General features: G+C 41.7%; 2 protein-coding genes across 3 annotated transcripts in view; one reads left to right on the top strand and one right to left on the bottom strand.

Annotated features, from left to right (window-relative positions):
• The first annotated feature begins 670 nt into the window (after positions 1-670).
• rnaseka (ribonuclease, RNase K a) lies at positions 671-9,041 on the top strand. The gene is made up of 4 exons (XM_070993550.1): positions 671-861; positions 4,137-4,219; positions 6,667-6,790; positions 7,547-9,041. The coding sequence occupies exons 1-4, from the start codon at positions 787-789 to the stop codon at positions 7,562-7,564; spliced, it is 300 nt and encodes a 99-aa protein (XP_070849651.1). The 5' UTR covers positions 671-786; the 3' UTR covers positions 7,565-9,041.
• Positions 8,620-20,591, bottom strand: part of alox12 (arachidonate 12-lipoxygenase) — a 30,754-nt gene continuing 18,782 nt past the window's right edge. For both annotated transcript variants that reach the window (XM_070993548.1, XM_070993549.1), the window contains 5 exons: positions 20,388-20,557; positions 19,556-19,677; positions 15,853-15,953; positions 14,805-14,975; positions 8,620-9,512 (listed from right to left, as the gene is read on the bottom strand). In XM_070993548.1, coding sequence (XP_070849649.1) covers positions 9,333-9,512; positions 14,805-14,975; positions 15,853-15,953; positions 19,556-19,677; positions 20,388-20,557 — 744 coding nt within the window. In that variant the 3' untranslated portion in view covers positions 8,620-9,332. The remainder of the gene's footprint in view (positions 9,513-14,804; positions 14,976-15,852; positions 15,954-19,555; positions 19,678-20,387; positions 20,558-20,591) is intronic.

Raw genomic sequence — 20,591 nt, 5'->3', positions numbered from 1 at the left:
GCATCAGATCAGCCATTGAGAGGAAAGTCACATGACTGAAGATATTGAGGTCATGTGACTTGTGTCATTTTTTTGAGAAGCATTTCTGTGAAGACTTGCGGAAACCTGTCCTTGAGGACACGGTGTTACTTCTTAAATTAGGAGTCGTCAGTTATAATAGTCCAATGGAAGCATTTTTATCCTCATGTGGCCTACTTATATGCACTTGATTTAGGTTAAATTATCGAATCAAACATGTATAATATGGCGTATTTAAATATTTGATTTGGTGTTTAAGTCAGGCATGTTATTTTTCAGATATAACTAACTGGTGTTCAAACTAATCGCACTGGAATAAACACGCAACATTTTGTGATCGCTGCTTTTCACAACGACGTGGAGGAGACTTCACGTTTCTCTCGCTTCGTGTCATATATTGATCATATGATATTGATTAAGGTCATCAGCATCCAGGAAACGTTTATTTTGGGTTTGAAACAACTGCTTTCCGTGGGCTTATATTAGACAATACCCCAACAAAATTAGAAAGGTTTTATTCCTGAGGCTACGGCTACCTTAGCCACTACAACATTACAGCCGACTGCGACACTACAAATTATGAAAACTACGTATTTTTAAAACAAGTTCTCGTGAACGTGTGTTGGGACACGCTGGTTTGTGACATAACACCGGGAACTTCCGGTGTTCAATCACGGTCACCAGACTGAACAAGTGACAAGTTTCACGAGCAGACCAAGTCACGCAGCGCAAGGCTTTGTTTTCTTTCAAGACAGAGCAGAGTTTAAAATGCGTGGGTTGATTTGTGGACCTAAACTCGCCGCGTGTTGGGTGATGTTGAGCACGTGGGGGGTGATAATGCTGGTGAGTCTGACTCTGCTAATTTCTGCTTCTTTTATTCTCGGTCACCATGTCTGTGTATTTGATAGAGCACAGTGCAGCACGACTCAGACCTACTTCAATCGAGTCTATAGAGGACAAAATGACCAGAACATCTGTCCGAAACCATTTAAGATAAAACTGAACTATTGCATGGCTGTTGAATTATAACAAGTGAAATTGCCATATAGGTGTGCAAACACTGTATGCATGCATGCATTTATAGTTTTTTTTATAGTCTTATATACATAAATGCCAGTGTTTGTTTAAATTCATTTAATGTAATTAAATATTTAAGTTGTATAATCATACTTTGGATGAGTATTTAGGAAATCTTTTATTTTTTCATAGAATTTTAATACACCTGTTTTTAATTCATATTTGGTTCCCGTATTTTTAAAATGAAGAAGAAAAAAAAACCTAAAGTAAAAGAGTATACTGGCTTAACTGTTTTCTGAAATAAATAGATAAATAAATAAATAAATAAATAAATAAATAAATAAATAAATAAATAAATAAATAAATAAAATGTTTTAAAAAAAATTGATTTGTAAGACAATTTTTTTTAAAAAGAAAATGGTTCAAAATTACAGTGACAAAGAAGTGGTTTTGATAGTAGTTGGTTTACAAGGCTCGCATCGTATCATGAGAACCAATATTTGACATATTAGTTTAAGTATATTCTTTTTGATTTAAAATGTATTTAATAAAGTCTTGTGTTCTTATAGATATATAGCCTTAAATGTGTTTACTGATTATGGTAATAATAATACAATTTAATTGTAAAGTATATTTCATACAAGAAATGCAGGTCAAAGTGCTGGAGCTTTGGGTTGTAACTGAAAAGGCTGCATCCCCAGAGTTCTTTCAGCTGTTGCTGGTAACAAGCAGCAGATGATCGCAGTGTTCTTGAAGGCAAAGAGTGAACAAGGGATTTTATAATGTAGTTTGATCCAAGCCCATTAAGGACTTTGTATACAAGAGGAAAGCCCTTTAAATCAACTCTGGATGTTACAGGAGACCAGTGCAGAGCAGCTAAAACTGGACCGATGTGCTCTCTCCTCTTTGTTTTGGTCAGAAGCTGCGATGCAGAGTTTTCAATGAGCTGATGTCTTTCTCTCCCTCTCTTTCTCTCTCTCCCTCTGTGTGTGTGTGTGTGTGTGTGTGTGTGTGTGTGTGTGTGTGTGTGTGTGTGTGTGTGTGTGTGTGTGTGTCCCAGTAAAGAGACCAGTAAATAGTGTGTTGCAGTAATTGAGTCAGCTTGAAATACAGGTGGTGGTTGTACTTTAGGTATGTTTCTAAGGTGGAAAAATTAAGTTTTCATCACCTTGTTGATGTGGGCTTTGATCTGAATCCAGAATAAGACCAGGACTTGTAACGTTAGATTTAATCCAGGGAGTTCATTTCCCCAGATTCTGTTTTAGGGAACACAAGTAAGATTTCAGATTTGTCCTCATTTAACTTCAAGACATTATTGTTCAGCCATTTATTTCTTGCCAATAGTCAGTAATGGAGTCTAAAGCTGCAGCATCACTTGGTTCAGCAGAGATGTACAGTTGTGTGTCATCTGCGTTACTATGGACGCATACATTGTGCTCTCTAATGACGTCTCCCAGTGGCAGCAGGCATAATGGGAACAGTAATGGACCATGGCAACTCCATCAGAATTTAGTCTGAGGTTGGTGATTATTTCAGTAAGAGCAGTTTCAGTGTTGTGGTATGTTCTAAAGATGGGGAACCTCCTGCCTATCTTTCAGGCAATTCATAAACACAGTTTGCTTTCCAGTAGAAATGGACAAAAAATACTTTTTAGTTGAAATAAAAGACTTGCACGACTGCAAGAACAGCTGAAACCATTGAGCTGCAAAACAAAGACCTACTGTACTACTCTGAGCAGTTCTTTTCAAAACTGACTGTCTCAAAGGATCAGTTCTGCTCAAAACTGAGTAACCCAAACATGGAAAACCAGCTGCGATCATCATCATCATCATCATCATCATCATCATCATCATCATCATCATCATCATCATCATCACTGTGTTAGCTATTTGTCAAAAAAAAAAGTTTTCAAAATAAAACTTACAACAAAAGGCCACTGCTGCACCAGTCTAGTTGGGTTCTACTCAGGCAATAAAAGAGGTTGATTGTCCAGGCAAGATCCACTTCGTTTAGTTGATTTATTTTCCAGTTCAAAGCAAACATACAGAAAATCATGCAGTCTCTGCCTTGCTCTGGTTAAAAAAAAAAAAAAAAGAAAAGAAAGCATGTCCCCTCCTGGTGCATCACCTGACTTACACCCTCCTACCTTTATCACTCCTAATCCAACAATTGCTTGGTATGGTGCTTAGTGCCGCCTAATATCCACAAAAGGAAAACACAACCAAGTGTAAAAATAACAAACAATAAAGAAATAATCAAACTAATGAAATAGCTCCATCTGATATCAGATGCTTAGCTAACGTGAAGTAGTTCCAGTCATGGCTAGGTTAGTGTGATATGTGTTCAATAATTTAGTACAGCTAGAGGTGCCACCAAGGGGGGGTCCAGCAATTGTTTCAGGGTGGCCTTGGCCCCCAAGCGAGCCCCCTCCTCCCCCCATTGCATGTATGATAAGCTTCTCAATCACCAGTGACCCATTCCTTCCCATCCCCGTCTGTGTACCACCCCAAGGACAAAATGCCTGGGGGTGGCATTGAGCATGGCCCTCAAAGGATGTTATAAAAATTTAATTGGCTCCCCACCCTTGTTCTGAAGCCTGAGTTAAATTCCTCCAAGATGTTATTTTCTTTAAGGATGGAGTTAATTTGCACTTAAACCAACTTTTTTTTACAGTGACGCACTGATGAATGGATGGTTGGATATAGGCCTATAGTTGGTGAGTGTATTACCATCTAGGTTGGGTTTATTTAGGAATGGTTTTACAACAGAAGGCATCTGGGAAGATGTCTGTTTACAGGAATGTATTTATACTCTTCAGAACATGAGTTGAGACACTGTCAAACACCTGCTTTAAAAATACTGTAAGTACAGGGTCAACACATGACATGACAGTCTTGCAGAGCTCAGTTAATGCAAGATATGAATCTAATACAGAACAATTTTCCCATACAAAACATACATTTTTTGAATTTTTGTTTGTTAGGTTTTAATTTCACATACAGGTAGACTTATAGCAAAACCCATCATTGCTGCCATGTTGACTGTATGACCCATGACTTACCTGGGTCTTTCAGTAACAAGTCTCCATTTTCTTTCCTCAGAGCATGCTGGGGATTTTCTTCACCACACATTCAGCAGTGCTGATTGAAGACGTGCCTGTGACAGATGAAGATATCCACCAAGAGTATGACTTTTACTGTCTCACTTCACTCCAGATCTCTGCCCATAGAGCTATGCTGACCCTTGATTGACTTCTGTTCGAGCTAGTTTATGTACTATGGTTGATATTAGCTTATTGAAAATAAGGAGTTTCCATAATGAAATTTGTCCTCCAGAGACCACTGACAGCAAGATTTTTACAGTGTAAAATATAACGCTCATTTACAGTATGTATCTTGATCACAGCTCTTTAAAGAAACAAATGTAAGGGATTCAAATCATGATTCTTTTGGTTCTGTGTGTTTTTGTGAGTCTATTATAGCTCTCAAAAACATCACAATAGTTGTCTGTGATAATTCTCTGTCATCCAGAGATCCAAACGTGTAGAGTTTTCACCTCTCATCCAAAAGGCTTCTCTAGTTCTACCTGGCTGGTGGGGAGTCCCAGTTATTTAACCTCTGTCAGTGTAAAGTGTAAAGTATAAAGAACATTTGTTGAAGTTGTCACATTAGCCCAAATGTGAACAGTTGTTAAATCTGCTGGGAAGGAAAGTCATAGACTGTCATAGACCTCCTCCAGGGATGGTTTCTCTGTTTTCACATTAATAGCTTTCTTCACTTTCAAACCATCTGTCCTCCCTATTCAAAATATGTACGTTTTTGTCCTCGAAAGAGTGTCCCTTATTTTTCAGATGGAGGCAAGCTGCTGAGTCTGGACCTGAGGAGTTTGCTATCCTATGCTGAGCCATGTATTTGTTTATTGGTTGTTTTTTTTCCTAATACAAGTCTATGCATTCCTCACTGCACTGGGCTGCATACACTACATTGCTTTTCTTGTGTTTGGGTGTGCAGCCTTTTTTATTGCATTTAACCTTCGTTTCACTAGTGTTATAGTTCTTCCTTTATCAACAATGTGTGTGTGCGTGCGTGAGTGTGCGCAACATATTAGGTATTTGCAAACATCTCATGATAGTATGATACAGTGATTTATTCTGTAATTCACACCCCTGTTCAATACGAGTGTTCTACTGTTGCCACAAGGGCTTCACAGGAGTTCTACTCTACCCTAACCCCCCCTTCAAAATGTCATTATAAGAGATGTGATATCAAGTGTTCTACCATAATGCTGTAGTTTGTAATGACATCACTAGAGTTCTACTGTTGCTTACATTGAGACCAGTGGAGTTGTACTATAGCTGTCAATGACTTCACTAATAGTCACTGACAATGACAATATTATAGTTGGTGTAGATGATTTTGCAATGTTCATTTGTTGGAACAGTATCAGCTCGGTGTTGCAAGGTTCTCATAACTCCAAAGTTAGGCTCCTATGTGATGAGAGTCAGTAATGGTGTTACTTGGTCACATGATTTTACTGTCCACTGAGTTAACGTGTTTTGTAAAAGTTTGCACTGAAAATACAACAGATAAATGTGTTGCCTTCACGTGCAAGCTTATCCCCATATGAATATCAAGTTCGCAGCATCTCGGAGGCTCCTGTAGAAGTCAAGTGCCTCCACATTGGAATATGCGGGAAATACACACACAGAGAGAACAGTAATTGCCCTTTGACTCTCACCAACCACTTGAGTTCTACTGTCGCTCACAATGACTACAGATCACCGGTGATCTATTGTAGCCCTCAGTGACATCACTTTTTTTGACACTGGTACTAAATATGGATATTTTTCTTCAAACATGCAGGCACTCTAAATGCTGTGTGTGTGCGCACCCATGCGTGCATGTGTCCGTTAAACTAAGATTGGCTTTCAATGTATCAGGTATCTCATTATCATGATGTGAATATTATCATGGACAGTATGGTACAGTGATTTATTCTCTAATTCCCACCCCTGGTTATTACTAGTGTTCTACTGTTGCTACAATGACTTCACAAGAGTTCTACTGTAGTTCATGATGTCATCACAAGAGATATGACATCACAAGTGTTCTACCATAGCTGTCATTAACATCTCAAGTGTGCCACCGTATGTCTGAATGACATCACTAGTGTTTTACTATAGCTCATAGTGGAATTTTCACACTAGAGGTATGCTGTAGCTCTCATAAACGTTACCAAAGTTCTAGTGTGCCTCACAATGACACACCTGTCTGTGCACGGTTGATGTCATACAATGTGCTAATTTGTGACCTCTAGAAGTGTTGGTAAGTTTATTAAGTGTATTATTTAAGTTAGAAGAGAGCCAGGCTAGCTTTTTCCCCTGCTTTCAATTCTTATGCTTAGCTAGACTACCCACATCCATATCTGTCATTCACACAGAGTTCAATATTGATTTCCCCATCTGACTCTTGTAAAGAAAGCAAAGAAGTGAATACAAAATTTGAAACTTATCATTTAAAAAAATTGGCAGCTGTAAGAGCTTTAAGTGAATTTAGTGAATTTTTTGAACATATTCAGCTTTGTGTATATGTAGTTTTTTACAGGCTGCCATGTTGTTGTTTTTCCCCTCAGTACAAACCCTCAGAGGATCTATGACCTGTACAACAAGGTGGGCTACAACTGCTTCATAGCAGCTGCTGTCTACGTTGTGTTTGGAGCCCTTTCGTGCTGCCAGATGAGGCTCAACAAACAGAAGGTGATTTCATTTGGCTTTTTGTTAAAAGGGTCAGATTGCAGTGAATAGTGTAGGTGTGAAAGACCATTGGTAGGAATAGTCCTGAAGGAAAAGTTTTCTTTTTTCCTTTTTCTACAGATTTGAGTTTTAAAAGAAAATGCTGTATGCCACCTTGATATGGGTGTGGGTGGTAGGTTGCATTGAGACCATAAAAGACAATCCAGCAAAATTCCATGAGTTTGAAGGTTTATTAGATCCTTAATCATGTTCATACGACATCAGTCATTTTATTTTTGGCCACAGCATTTGTAAGGTGGAAAGAAATACAGTGTTAATGTTAGAGCTTTATCTGTTTGGAATGTGCACTTGCCTTGTCTGATGAGAATGTGTTTCACTCCAGCAAAAGTTGAGCCAGGTTCAAATTTGAAATGTCCCTGCACCCCTGCTGCATCAGTGCAGTGATCCCATCCAAATGAATGATGGTTCTGTGTTTTTTCTACAGTACTGTTTGTCTCAGCACAACCTTAGACTGGGTGTACAGTTCCACCAGCCTTCCCCACACACTCTGCATTAATTACAACATACAGTACAAATGTGTTGAACAGAACAAATGACGCTTAGTTAGAAATAGAGCACCTGTAGAAGTGTAATGATAATTATGTCAGTCTATTCTTAATAAGTGTAATATTTAATGATTAGTATATTAACTATATTACAATGTTTGCTATGTTCTCTAATGTGTACTCATATGCATGTTGTTGACCTGTTGTTCTGTAGGAGTACCTGGTGCAATAGTGACACCTGCTGGACTGAGGAGCTCCCAGCAGCGCCCTGACAACAGGAGGCTGCATGTTGACATTCATCTGTCTTCACATTACAGATTTCTGTCTCAGGGTGTAAATTTCTAATCAGAAGCTACAGGGAGGAGAATGATGTGTGAGAGCAGATCAGTGTTCTACACTTTCATGCATTTAAAATGAGATTAATTCTACCTCTTATCATGTCTTGAAATTATTTGATTGTTGTTCTTCTCATTCTAATGTCCACTGGACACAGTCCAGCTGAGCTGGCGGTGTTCAGTTATTTAATCCAATGTGTCAGTCCATCAGTCATTAACGTCTGACACCCTGATCAGGTGATGCTCTTATGCACATAATGATGGAATGATAGAACGTGCCATAGGAACAGTGATCTGTCTGGCATTGTGACCTGATGGTTCATGCTTTTGTACCAAAAGATTGTTGTTTGACTGTTGGCATTTCAAAATGAAAAATATGTTGATAACATGTGGCACAAGCCTGTATTTTTCAACTCAATGTTGGGACCAGCTGTATAAACTTGGTTTAAGACTAGTCTTGGCCTTAGATTGGTCTTAAATTGTCAGGTTGCACTAGCCTGCTGTTGCAGAAATATTGAGACTGACTTCATTTGAGGCAGCAGAGTTAGCCAGTGGTCTCTGGTGTCTGGGATGAATGTCTTCCTTGACCTTTCTCTGTCTGTCCACTGACTCTTAACGGATGACCTTTGACCCCCTCTCATCTGACAATCTGTTATCTTGTTTTCAGAGACTGAAGCAGTTCTATGTCTACAGCATTTCACTCACAGGCATACTTCAATTATGCTTGCAGTTCAGTAAAATTGCTTTAGTAGACAGCTTATGCCAGGTGAGCATTAAAACCATAATAAATGTTAAACATATAGAAAAGATTACAATGAATGCACATTACACAACATGCTCAACCTAATCAGGAGGCACTGGTCATGGCAGTGATGTGGCTGTAATACAACCTTGTTCAATTTAGAAGTGTCATACAAATCATAAATTGTCAAAAATAATGACTGGCAGAACATTTTTCACACAAATGTATTTCTGCACACTTGGATATATATACATATACACACACACACACACACACACACACACACACACACACATTTTATATATATATTTATATAACTACAAATTCACTAGGTCACAAAGAGTATTAATCTCGCGATAAAAAAATGATGCCGTTAAAATTGATTTGCATTAATGCGCTAATAACGCAATGTTTTTGACAGCACATATATATAGAGAGAGATCCCTTAGAAAAGGTTGTTGAAGGGGCTTTTCTGTAACCAAGTATTTATTTTTTGTCATCTGTTTATTGACCGTGTTAAATTGTGTGAGATTTTGCTTCCAATGTGAATGACTGCTCAAAGTGAGGATGTTAGTGTGAAATGTAACACTACACGTTGTTGTTTTCAATAAAAAAAAACATTTGCACAAAGCAAGCCTATCCACTTTTCCATGTTGATAAGAGTAGTAAAATAATAATTAATGGGACATTTCGAATAGATAAAAATGTGTGATTAATTTGCGATTAATCACAAGTTAATTATGACATTCATGCAATTAATCGCGATTAAATATTTTAATCAATTGACAGCACTAATACATATATATGATCCAAAGAAAATAATATTTGATGCCAAAGTGAGAACACATATGAGTGGTGTCAGGTCACCATGCTACCACATACCACACAGAGTGAATCCAACATGGGGTAGTCTGGTAGCCTTTCTATATAGTGATGCTGTTTTCTACACGGCTGGGCAGGAGGAAAAGGTACTGAAGCTCCAGTCCTTCATTCTGATTTAGGATGAGACCCTCAATCTCTTTCAGCTCTCCTCTGAACCTGTCAATCAGCTCCTGAGCCCGCCTCTCAGTGAAGTGCTCCTCTGTGTATTGGCCCAAAGGAATCTAGGCAGAAGAAAACAGGAAGCTGCTGAAACCAGAGGAGCTAAAGTGAATGATGTAATGTGATCACTGTCTGATGAAATCAGCAGCTCCAGAGGCCAACTATAGGATAACTGAAGTTTTTGTTTGTTTTGTTTTTTGTCAAACATCAATGAAACAACTTATAAAACATGTAACTAACATATAAAAAATACAAAATACTTTATGTATTTTTTTTAACATGTTCACAAACATCTTCTTGGCCTCTAGTAAATGAAAAAATGTGCAAAGCCAGTGGTCAGCAGATGGAGAGTAAGGAGTAAAAAAAACAAAAAAAACATGAGCATGTATGGTGTAAGATCGCTGTCAAAAAGACGTGTCCATGATCAAAGTTTCGTATTTGAAAAGTTAACAATTTGTCTGTCATAAAAGTTGTTTTACACAAAATTCTGCTGTCATATACTGTACGTGAGTCTGTGAAATTGGGTTCGGGTTACGAGTGTTTTTATATGAGTATGAGTCTAAAAGCTGTGAGTGCAAAGTCTTATGAATACAACTCATTTTTCTACGACTACGAAGTCTTCACTGAATACGAATTCAAGTTTACGGGTACAACTCGAAAAGTGCTGAAATGACGTCACTGAGGTTACAGTCAAATCGCAGGGGAAAGTAATCGATCGCATGCGCATGCCCCAGACGCAGACATGCGAGGCAACGTCGCCAGCCCCGAAGAGACTTCACTGGCAAAGCTCTCAAGTCTCACCCACTGGACGTGAGACACACGTATTTCAACTCATTCACATGCTCACACGCCATATCTTGTATTTCTCACACAGAGGAAGTACCAGGATAACGCCCACCAAGTTGCGCCATATTTTTTTTAAAACAGTGGAACAGGAAGAGGAATTTGTATTGTGTTGGTTGCGAACGGAACGGCTCGTAGATCCGCTCTTTGAAGTGAACGATCAGAGCCGTCTCCTGCCTGGAAGCCGGAGCGGGAGCCGCTTTGGTTTTTTTTACGTACTGAGCAGGATGGGGAAGGGCGGGGGGTTACAGACACAACAAGGACGCAATGGCTCAGTGAGACTAACAAACGGAACAAGCCCCAGATTTGATATTAGACGGGAAATTAGACAAGGCTGTTCACTGAGTCCTCTTTTATTTTTGCTAGTTGCACAGGTTATGGCAGTGCATATCAAAAAATCTCCGTTTTTAGAAGTAAGAGCTCTAGACAGAGAATTCAAACTATCCCAACTGGCTGATGATACAGCAATATTTCTAAAAAAAAAACAAATATGAGGTGAATACAGCCATTAGATGCATTGGAGAATTCTCAGCTGTATTGGGCCTGAGAATTAACTTAAATAAATCATTAGCAATACCTCCTGCAATTTGTATAAGCTTAGATAAAATTCTGCTTAACTTTATTTGGAGGAATAAATGTCACTAGATAAAGAAAGGGATTATGTGTAACCCGACGAGTAGAGGTGGTATGGAGGTATTGTTTTGAAATGTTGAATAATACTTTTAAAGTGAAATGGTGATCATGAAAACATCTGGAACACATTTCCTAAGCATGTCTTTAATGGTGTTGGTGGAATAAAATTTCTACTGAAATGTAATTATAAAATTGAAAAATTACCTATTAAACTATCTAACTTCCACAAACAAGCCCGACTGGCGTGGAAACTGATTTACAAGCATAACTTTTCACCAACCAACCTTTACATCTGGAACAATGAGAATATTCTGTATAAAAATAAGTCACTGTTTTATCAAAAATGGTTTGACGGTATCGTTCTAGTAAGTCAACTTCTTAATACAGAAGGACGACTGCTGCGTTACGATGAATTTCTGTCTAAGTTTCAGTTACCAGTTTCACCAAAACAATATGCCATAGTTTTTGATGCTGTACCAAGGGGCATACTGCACCTCCTCAGAGGCTCAGGAGTCTCTAACGAGGACTCACTCACCAGTGCCATTTTCATTGATGGATTAGATATCAGGAAGAAACGTTGCTCCAACAAATATATTAGAAACTGCTTGCAAATTACAACTCTGCCACCTGGACAATTTTTTTGGAACTCTCAATATGGTCACATCAACTGGTGGCTGGTTGGTGAAAAGTTCTGTATTGGGAACTAAGTAAAGGAAGTATCTTTCAAGATAATGCACAACATCTATCCAGCAAAAAAGACTCTGGAAAGATTTAAAATGGATATGGACTTTCTCTGTGTTTTCTGTGGAAGGGAAAACGAAACAATACAGCACCTGTTATATAAATGTATGTACTCTAAAATATTCTGGATGGAAGAACAACTGGACAAACGATCATTCTACAGGAAAAGGACATTTTTATTTTCTTTGAAAACAATAAAATGGACAAAAACACAGCATTTTTCAGACAACTGATACTGCTCATGGCCAAATTCCATACCCACCAAAAAAAAAAAAAAAAAAAAAAAGGGGGCAGAATCCAAACCCAGTCTGGAACAATTCACCCAAGAAATCCACCAATATGCAATGTCAATAAAAGACAGTAAAAATAAAAAAGCCATGAAAACAAATTGTATCTTTGAGAGGCTCAATATAGCCCCACCCTAAGAACAATTATAATGGACGCTATTAATGTACATTTCTGGCAATGTCTTTTTTTTTTCTCCCTTCCAATATGTCCTAACCCTTGGTGCCCCCTGGTTTTTTGCTGTATATGTTTAGTACATCTGCTGTACAGTCCGTTTTATGTTTGTGAAGACACTAGTGTGTCAGTGAATTGAACTGTATACTGTTAACTAATTAACTAAAAAAAAAGTTACAGACACAGCGCACGCACGCACACACACACTTGCAGTAAGAAATGCTGAATTTAATAAATATTTTTATTTGTACCAATTTATGTGTCATTTATCAGATCAGACCCCCGTCCCATCCCACCCAAACCCTCACTGCTGCTGCCAAATCTCACTCTGAACTCAATTCAAAATTTGAGAGCCCTGCACAGTTAACATCAATAATAACGTGCATAGCCATTATTTATTTCATAAAATCGAGCCATTTTATACAATATACATTTCTTGAACTCACATACGTATTGCTTTAGCTTGCAAGATAAAGATATTTACATGCCGATGAAGCTAGTTTAGTGCTATTGTTACTGAACAATAGAAGTGGGCCAGTGCTAATTAGTTAGCACTAAACAGCATAATATGAAACATGTAACGTTACCCCCCAAAAATGCACTGTCTTCATAATTTTCGACCAGAGCATTAACAATCAAGCCGGATTTGGGATGAGTTAACGTGAACCATAACTTATTCAATGTCTCAAATTTATAATTTCACTCGGAAACCGTGCAATAAGCAGGATGATTCATCATGTCCGGGTTTATTTCTCCATATCAACCTTCTCACTCTTTCCGTGTTAACTTTACACAAAGTTACTGGTTCACGTTAATTCATCCCAAATCTGGCTTGATTGTTAATGCTCTGGTCGAAAATTATGAATGATAGCACTCAGTAACGATAGCACTTGGCTCGCTTCATTGGCATGTAAATATCTTTAGTTTGCAAGCTAAAGCAATAAGTATGTGAGAAGAAGAATATACGTATATTGTATAAAATGGTTCGATTTTATGAAATCAATAATAGCCATGCACGTTATTACTGACATTACCAGTGAAGTCTCTCCGGGTTTGGCGACGTTGCCTTGCATGTTTGCGTCTGGGGCATGCGCATGCGCAGTTGGAGGAATCGCCGATCGATTACTTTCCCCTGCGACTTGACTGTGACCTCAGTGACGTCATTTCAGCACTTTTCGAGTTGTACCCGTAAACTTGAATTCGTATTCACAGTGAAGACTTCGTAGTCGTAGAAAAATGAGTTGTATTCATAAGACTTTGCACTCACAGCTTTTAGACTCATACTCATATAATAACAATCGTAACCCGAACCCAATTTCACAGACTCACGTATATGACAGCAGAATTTTGTGTAAAACAACTTTTATGACAGACAAATTGTTAACTTTACAAATACGAAACTTTAATTATGGACACGTCTTTTTGACAGCGATCTTACACCATAAGCATGCAGGTGGGATAACTATCTGAAACATTAAAAGGAGCATTACTTTGTTTATTGTGTTTTGAGATTCATGAGTATTCACTTCTCTGGATTAAATTGGAGTAAATCGACTAATCTTCATATTCATTCATCACCGATATTGTGTTTGCATCTGATTATTTTTCATATTTATGTTTTTTTATTATATAGGAAGACATGTTCTATTGTAGTCAGTCAACTGTGAGTTTACCATAATTTTATATCAATCACTGTATCAGTATAATACTGGAGTATAATATGTGTTTGTGAGGTCCATTCAAAGGCTCTCCAGATTACTGAGAAAGAATATTCATCATGCACTCAGATCAGGATCAGCACACCCAGCTTGACAGTGTGTGCCAGCACAAGCACAACACTATCCGTTGTATGACCAACAGTTACTGTCAGTTTACTGCCATTAAACCAGCAGTCTATATGTTTCCTGTTGATACAAAAATCAACCAAAGAAGCCAGACTGAGAATCACCTAAACTGTTTTACACTCTGTGCCAAGTCCCTCTCCACAAAACCATGCATTGCTTATTGACCATTACTGTTCAGAATGATATATGAGCAGGTGTTGACACCGTTTTCACATTCCGCTGTTGCATCTTAAATGCCATGTAATAAAATGTATATTCATGATGATTTTGTGACATCGCTACTGGTTTAAAAGCTTATAGTCCAGTATGCACCTTACACAAATGTGATACGGAAGGCCTACTGAGGCCTCAGGTCACACTGAGAATTAACTTTAGAGTGAAGTAGGAGACATCTTGTGTCCAGCAGGTAATACCAAAAGCACCTTATTTTGACCTAGTGTCACACATTCATGAATAAATACGTATATGTGTATATTTTCTTCTTAACATGTTAACATTTTCACTTGCATATTTGTACAACTTCGATATGATCGTTATTTATATCTGTATTTTCTTGTTTTATTGATAATATGCAGACCTCTCTGTAAACAGCTCTTTATAGGGACTACATTATACTCAAGAAATAGTCCCTATGAAAAGAGAAACAGTGTGTCCTGTGGATTTTCCAAGGCACAAACAGGGACCTTGTTCCTGCAAAGGCACACTGCTACTACTACTGTTTGAATAAATACCACTAGCGGGAATTAAGAAAATGTCTCTCCTTAAAATTAGAATCTGGAGACTTCATTTAATTTATAATTGAGTACCATATTAAAGAGACAGAGGTGGACTTACTGCGTCTGGTTGTGCTCGCCCCAGATGCCATGTGATAGCCATCTGTACACAAGACTGGCTGACATCAGGAAGGGTGGCCATGATCATCTCCATGGTAACAGCATCTTTGTCTCTTGGTGGGGGGTGTCTCATGGTGCAGGGGGTGTTGGGGACCCAGGCACACCAGTCAAACTTGAAAAACATCAGCAGGGAGGGAATAAGTTAAAGTCCCTCTGTGTAGGACGCCTAACTTTGGCAGTTTTAAAACAGACACTGTGGCAGAGGCCAGTGCTCAATGTTCTATCCTTCAACAACCATCACAGTGTGTAAGTATGGGTGCTTTTCATTACATAAATTGGTCTCCTCGTCTCCTCCACTCGCTTCCTCTCCTCGCGTCTTAGCTCCACCCAGCGAGGACATGAAAGAGGGATGCGAGGAAGGGACGTGAGGACGGAGGAAACGAAACTCCGAAATGAAAAATCCTTGCTCCACAGCGTCAGTCCGAAGCGACGTCAATTACTGATGACGTTTGCACAGCTGTAAAAGCTGTAAAACGTGATATTATAGTCAGATCTGCAGTCAGACTGTTCTACTCCTGATTGCTATTGATGAGGTTTCAATTATATGCCGTTAGAGGCATAACAGAGGACGGGTGTGTGGTAGATTAAACCAACAGCCTTGTAGCCTTGCTTTAAAAAAACGGAAATATATACCAAGAATTTTCATTAATTTCTTGGTGACAGATACAATTGTTAAAAGGACACAGTTGAAACAAGAATCAAGATTACATTTGTGAAGACCTGCTCCCGCCATGATTCAAACGTGTGCCACATACGACACGCCCCTTAAATAATAAAAGACTTCCGCGTAGGCTACACCGGTGTATCCTCACTCTGATCTCCTTCAGAAGCCTCCTCTCTCCTCGTCTCCTTCAGGTGCATTTAAGCAATTGGGAGATCCTTCATCATGGTGGAGGGGAAACGACTTCCGGGTCGACGAAGGAGAGAGGAGACGAGGAGGCACAATTCACGTAATGAAAAGCACCCTACAGTATGTGAGGGTTCAGCACCTGTCCGTTGTTAGTTGCAGCATGTTGAGCTGAACTGGTGAAGATGGCCACTGAGAGCAGGGTGGAGAGTTCCTCTCTGGTGCAGAGCTTACTGGGCAGACCTGAACATACATCCACTATCAAGTATTACATGCACAAATAATATATCACTTTTTCAGCCTCTGACAACTATATACTATATACTATATAACTATATATGAATAAATCCTCTGTTTGTGATAAAAAGTATAAAAATAAGTCATATTTTCCATATTTAATGAGCCAGCACTTGGCAAATTCAGTTTCATTAACACTTAGACTAGAGATACATGACAATTCAATAGAAACTTTACCGTTGATATTTGTAAATCGCATGTGAGAAATTCATTTTCAATCCTTGAAATGTTCTCACAAAATACAAATACAAAATAAAGGCTTAAGATCATCCATCCATCCATTTTCTATGCCGCTTATCCCTTTCGAGGTCACTGGGGCGCTGGAGCCTATCCCAGCTATTAACGGGCAAGAGCCGGTGTACACCCTGGACCGGTCGCCAGTCCATCACAGGGCAACATACACACAGACAGCCATTCACACTCACACCTAGGGGCAATTTAGAGTCACCAATTACCCTAATGACCCGACCCGGGAATCGAACCGGCGACCTTCTTGCTGTGAGGCACGCGCACTACTTGCTGCGCCACCATGCAGCCCGGCTTAAGATCATTTTCCATCCATCCATTGTCTTCCGCTTATCCGGGGCTGGGTTGCGGGGGGAGCAGTCTGAGCAGGGACGCCCAGATTTCCCTCTCCCCGGACACTTCCTCCAACTCTTCCAGGGGGATCCCGAGGCGTTCCCAGGCCATAGTCACCCCAGTGTGTCCTGGGTCTTCCCCGGGGCCTCCTCCCGGTGGGACATGCCTGGAACACCTCCCTAGGGAGGCGTCCAGGGGGCATCCGATAGAGATGCCCGAGCCACCTCAGCTGACTCCTCTCGATGCGGAGGAGCAGCGACTCTACTCTGAGCTCCTCCCGGGTGACAGAGCTCCTCACCCTATCTCTAAGGGAGCGCCCCACCACCCTGCGGAGGAAACTCATTTCAGCCGCTTGTATCCGGGACCTCGTTCTTTCGGTCATGACCCAAAGTTCATGACCATAGGTGAAGGTAGGAACGTAGATTGACCGGTAAATCGAGAGCTGAGCCGAAAGGCGAAGCTCCTTCTTTACCACGACAGACCGATACAGCGACCGCATTACTGCAGCCGCTGCAGGTCCGACTTACTGCCGGCAATGCGGACCAAGCTCCTGCTCCGGTTGTACAGGGACTGTACAGCCCTCAACAGAGAGCCTCCAACCCCATACTCCTGGAGCACCTCCCACAGAATGACGCGAGGGACACGGTCGAATGCCTTCTCCAAGTCCACGAAGCACATGTGGACTGGTTGGGCAAACTCCCATGAACCCTCAAGCACCCTGTGGAGGGTATAGAGCTGGTCCAGTGTTCCACGGCCAGGACGAAAACCGCATTGTTCCTCTTGAATCCGGGGTTCGACTATCGGCAGGATTCTCCTCTCCAGTACCCTGGAATAGACTTTACCAGGGAGGCTGAGGAGTGTGATCCCCCGATAGTTGGAACACACCCTCCGGTCCCCCTTTTTAAAAAGAGGGACCACCACCCCAGTCTGCCAGTCCAGAGGCACTGTCCCCGTCTGCCACGCGATGCTGCAGAGGCGTGTCAACCAAGACAGTCCTACAACATCCAGAGACTTGAGGTACTCAGGGCGGATCTCATCCACCCCCGGTGCTTTGCCACGGAGGAGCTTGTGAACTGCCTCAGTGACTTCAGCCCCGGTGATGAATGAATCGACCTCCAAGTCCCCAGTCTCTGCTTCCTCTACGGAAGACATGACAGAGGGATTGAGGAGATCCTCGAAGTATTCCTTCCACCGCCCGACAATATCCCCAGTCGAGGTCAACAGCTCCCCACCTCCACTGTAAACAGTGTTGACAGAAAGCTGCTTCCCCCTCCTGAGGCACCGAACGGTTTGCCAGAATTTCCTCGAGGCCAACCGGTAGTCCTCCTCCATGGCCTCCCCGAACTCCTCCCAGACCCGAGTTTTTGCTTCTACAACCGCCCGAGCTGCCGCACGCTTGGTCTGCCGGTACCCATCAGCTGCCTCAGGAGTCCTATGAGCCAACCAGGCCCGATAGGACTCCTTCTTCAGCTTGACGGCATCCCTTACTTCCAGTGTCCACCACCGGGTTCGGGGGTTGCCGCCACGACAGGCACCGCCGACTTTACGGCCACAGCTATGGACGGCTGCATCAACAATGGAAGTGGAGAACATGGTCCATTCGGACTCAATGTCTCCAACCTCCCTCGGGATCTGGTTGAAGCTCTCCCGGAGGTGGGAGTTGAAAACTTCCCTGACAGCGGGTTCCGCCAGACGTTCCCAACAGACCCTCACGGTACGTTTGGGTCTGCCAAGTCTGTCCCGCTTCTTCCCCTGCCAGCGAATCCAACTCACCACCAGGTGGTGATCAGTTGACAGCTCAGCCCCTCTCTTTACCCGAGTGTCCAAGACATACCGCCGAAGGTCAGATGATACGACTACAAAGTCGATCATTGACCTCCGGCCTAGGGTGTCCTGGTGCCACGTGCACTGATGGACACCCTTATGCTTGAACATTGTGTTCGTTATGGACAAAATGTGACTAGCACAGAAATCCAATAACAGAACACCACTCGGGTTCAGATCGGGGAGGCCGTTCCTCCCAGTCACTCCCCTCCAGGTGTCACTGTCGCTGCCCACGTGAGCATTGAAGTCTCCCAGCAGAACAATGGAGTCCCCGGTTGGAGCACTTTCCAGTACCCCTCCCAGGGACTCCAAGAAGGCCGGGTACTCTACGCTACTGTTCGGCCCGTAGGCCGAAACAATAGCGAGAGACCTATCCCCAACCTGAAGGCGCAGGGAAGCGACCCTCTCGCTCAGCGGGGAGAACTCCAACACATGGCGGCTGAGCTGGGGGGCTATAAGCAAGCCCACACCAGCTCGCTGCCTCTCACCGCGGGCAACTCCAGAGTAGAAGAGAGTCCAGCCTCTCTCAAGGAGTTGGGTTCCAGAGCCCAGACTGTGCGTGGAGGTGAGCCCGACTATCTCTAGCCGGTACCGCTCAACCTCCCGCACTAGCTCAGGCTCTTTCCCCCACAGTGAGGTGACATTCCATGTCCCCATAGCCAGAGTCGTTGTCCAGGGTTTGGGTCGTCGGGGCCCCCGCCCACGACTGCTACCCATTCCACATAGCACCGGCCCCTTCTGATCCTTCCTGCGGGTGGTGGGCCTACGGCAAGGCGGGCCCACGTCGCTCCTTCGGGCTGTGCCCGGCCAGGTCCCGTGGGCAAAGACCCGGCCACCAGGCGCTCGCCTGCGAGCCCCAACCCCAGGCCTGGCTCCAGGGCGGGGCCCCGGTGACGCCAATCCGGGCGACGTACGCTTCCTTGCTTTAATTTCTTTCATAGGGGCTTCTTGAACTGCTCTTAGTCTGACCCGTCACCTAGAACCTGTTTGCCTTGGGAGACCCTACCAGGGGCATTAAGCCCCGGACAACATAGCCTCTAGGATCATTCGGATACTCAAACTCCTCCACCACGATAAGGTGGCAGTTCAAGGAGATCATTTTAAATAAAAAAATAAATAAAACAAATGAAAAATAGACAACAGACCAAAGCTGGGGAGCTCTGTGAATCCCTCCAGTGATATGTCTCTGATCCAGGCTTGGAGCTCCAGGTCCTCCTGCACATCACTGTCTGACTGATAGTACAAGTTTACCATACCTGAGACAAAACTGAAGAAAGAGGTACAGTTAGACAGTTTGACTCACTGGAACAGGTACAGATACATCTAGTGGTGTCCTCAAATAACAGAATTCATTCTCTCAAATCAATAGCACGTGCAGGATTTTCACACTTCAGACTTTTGAAACTCCTAATGGTAACATCAAAAAAGTCACTGTTGTTGCTGTTCAGCCCAACATGCAGAAATCCAGAAGAGCATATTAGAAAGACCAAGACAACCTGTAATGAGGCTGAGATCTCTAAGTGTGTGTTTTTTTTTCTTTTTAGAAAAGAAGACCCCACAGAATCTAGATCACCATTTGTGTTTCTAACATATCTTTTTAGAAAACCTTATGCAAACAATTCTTTCAAAATCAATATTCCAATCCCCTCACATGAGGGGGTGAAGGTTCGAAATGCTCCAATTTTAAGTTAAGTAAGTGTCTAATGGGTAAGCCAATTAAAACCAAACCTGTATCATTATCACTGCTCCCTTGCAATATATACAATTTCACAATTCGAAAGATAAACACTCCCTGTAAGACTATGCAGGATAATGAGGCGTTCATTAAACTCTTGCTTTGCTGCATTTCACTCAAAAATACATCACATTACTAGAAATAAAGATACTAACTTCACTGTTAAAATCTCCCTTTTTTTAAGAATAAAACAGACCCAGCAATATTGTCCTGCCAGCTGCTTGTATGAGCAATGTGTTTACCTGTGTATAGCCTCCCACAGCATGAGGCCGTGTTCTCTGTAGAAATAGTTTCGGAGCTGGGAAACTCCTCTGTCAGCGAAGTCATTGCAGGGCTGGAGGGAGCGGTAGGTGAGCACCTTGTACTCCCTCTGAGCCAGAATCAACAGGCCATCACCACCTGTAGACACAACCTACACAAAAACATGACCATCAACACGATGATAA

The sequence above is a fragment of the Chaetodon trifascialis genome, chromosome 23 (genome assembly GCF_039877785.1).
Source record: "Chaetodon trifascialis isolate fChaTrf1 chromosome 23, fChaTrf1.hap1, whole genome shotgun sequence".
Taxonomy (NCBI): domain Eukaryota; kingdom Metazoa; phylum Chordata; class Actinopteri; order Chaetodontiformes; family Chaetodontidae; genus Chaetodon; species Chaetodon trifascialis.
Note: the sequence above shows the minus strand (reverse complement) of the source record. Positions and strands in the feature narration are given on the sequence as shown.

Bases quoted from the DNA above. Each gene is read 5' to 3' on its own strand.
- rnaseka (XM_070993550.1), top strand. From the start codon at position 787: ATGCGTGGGTTGATTTGTGGACCTAAACTCGCCGCGTGTTGGGTGATG. The intron at 862-4,136 runs GTGAGTCTGACT...TTCTTTCCTCAG, and splicing joins CGTGGGGGGTGATAATGCTG to AGCATGCTGGGGATTTTCTT. The intron at 4,220-6,666 runs GTATGACTTTTA...TTTTCCCCTCAG, and splicing joins GATGAAGATATCCACCAAGA to TACAAACCCTCAGAGGATCT.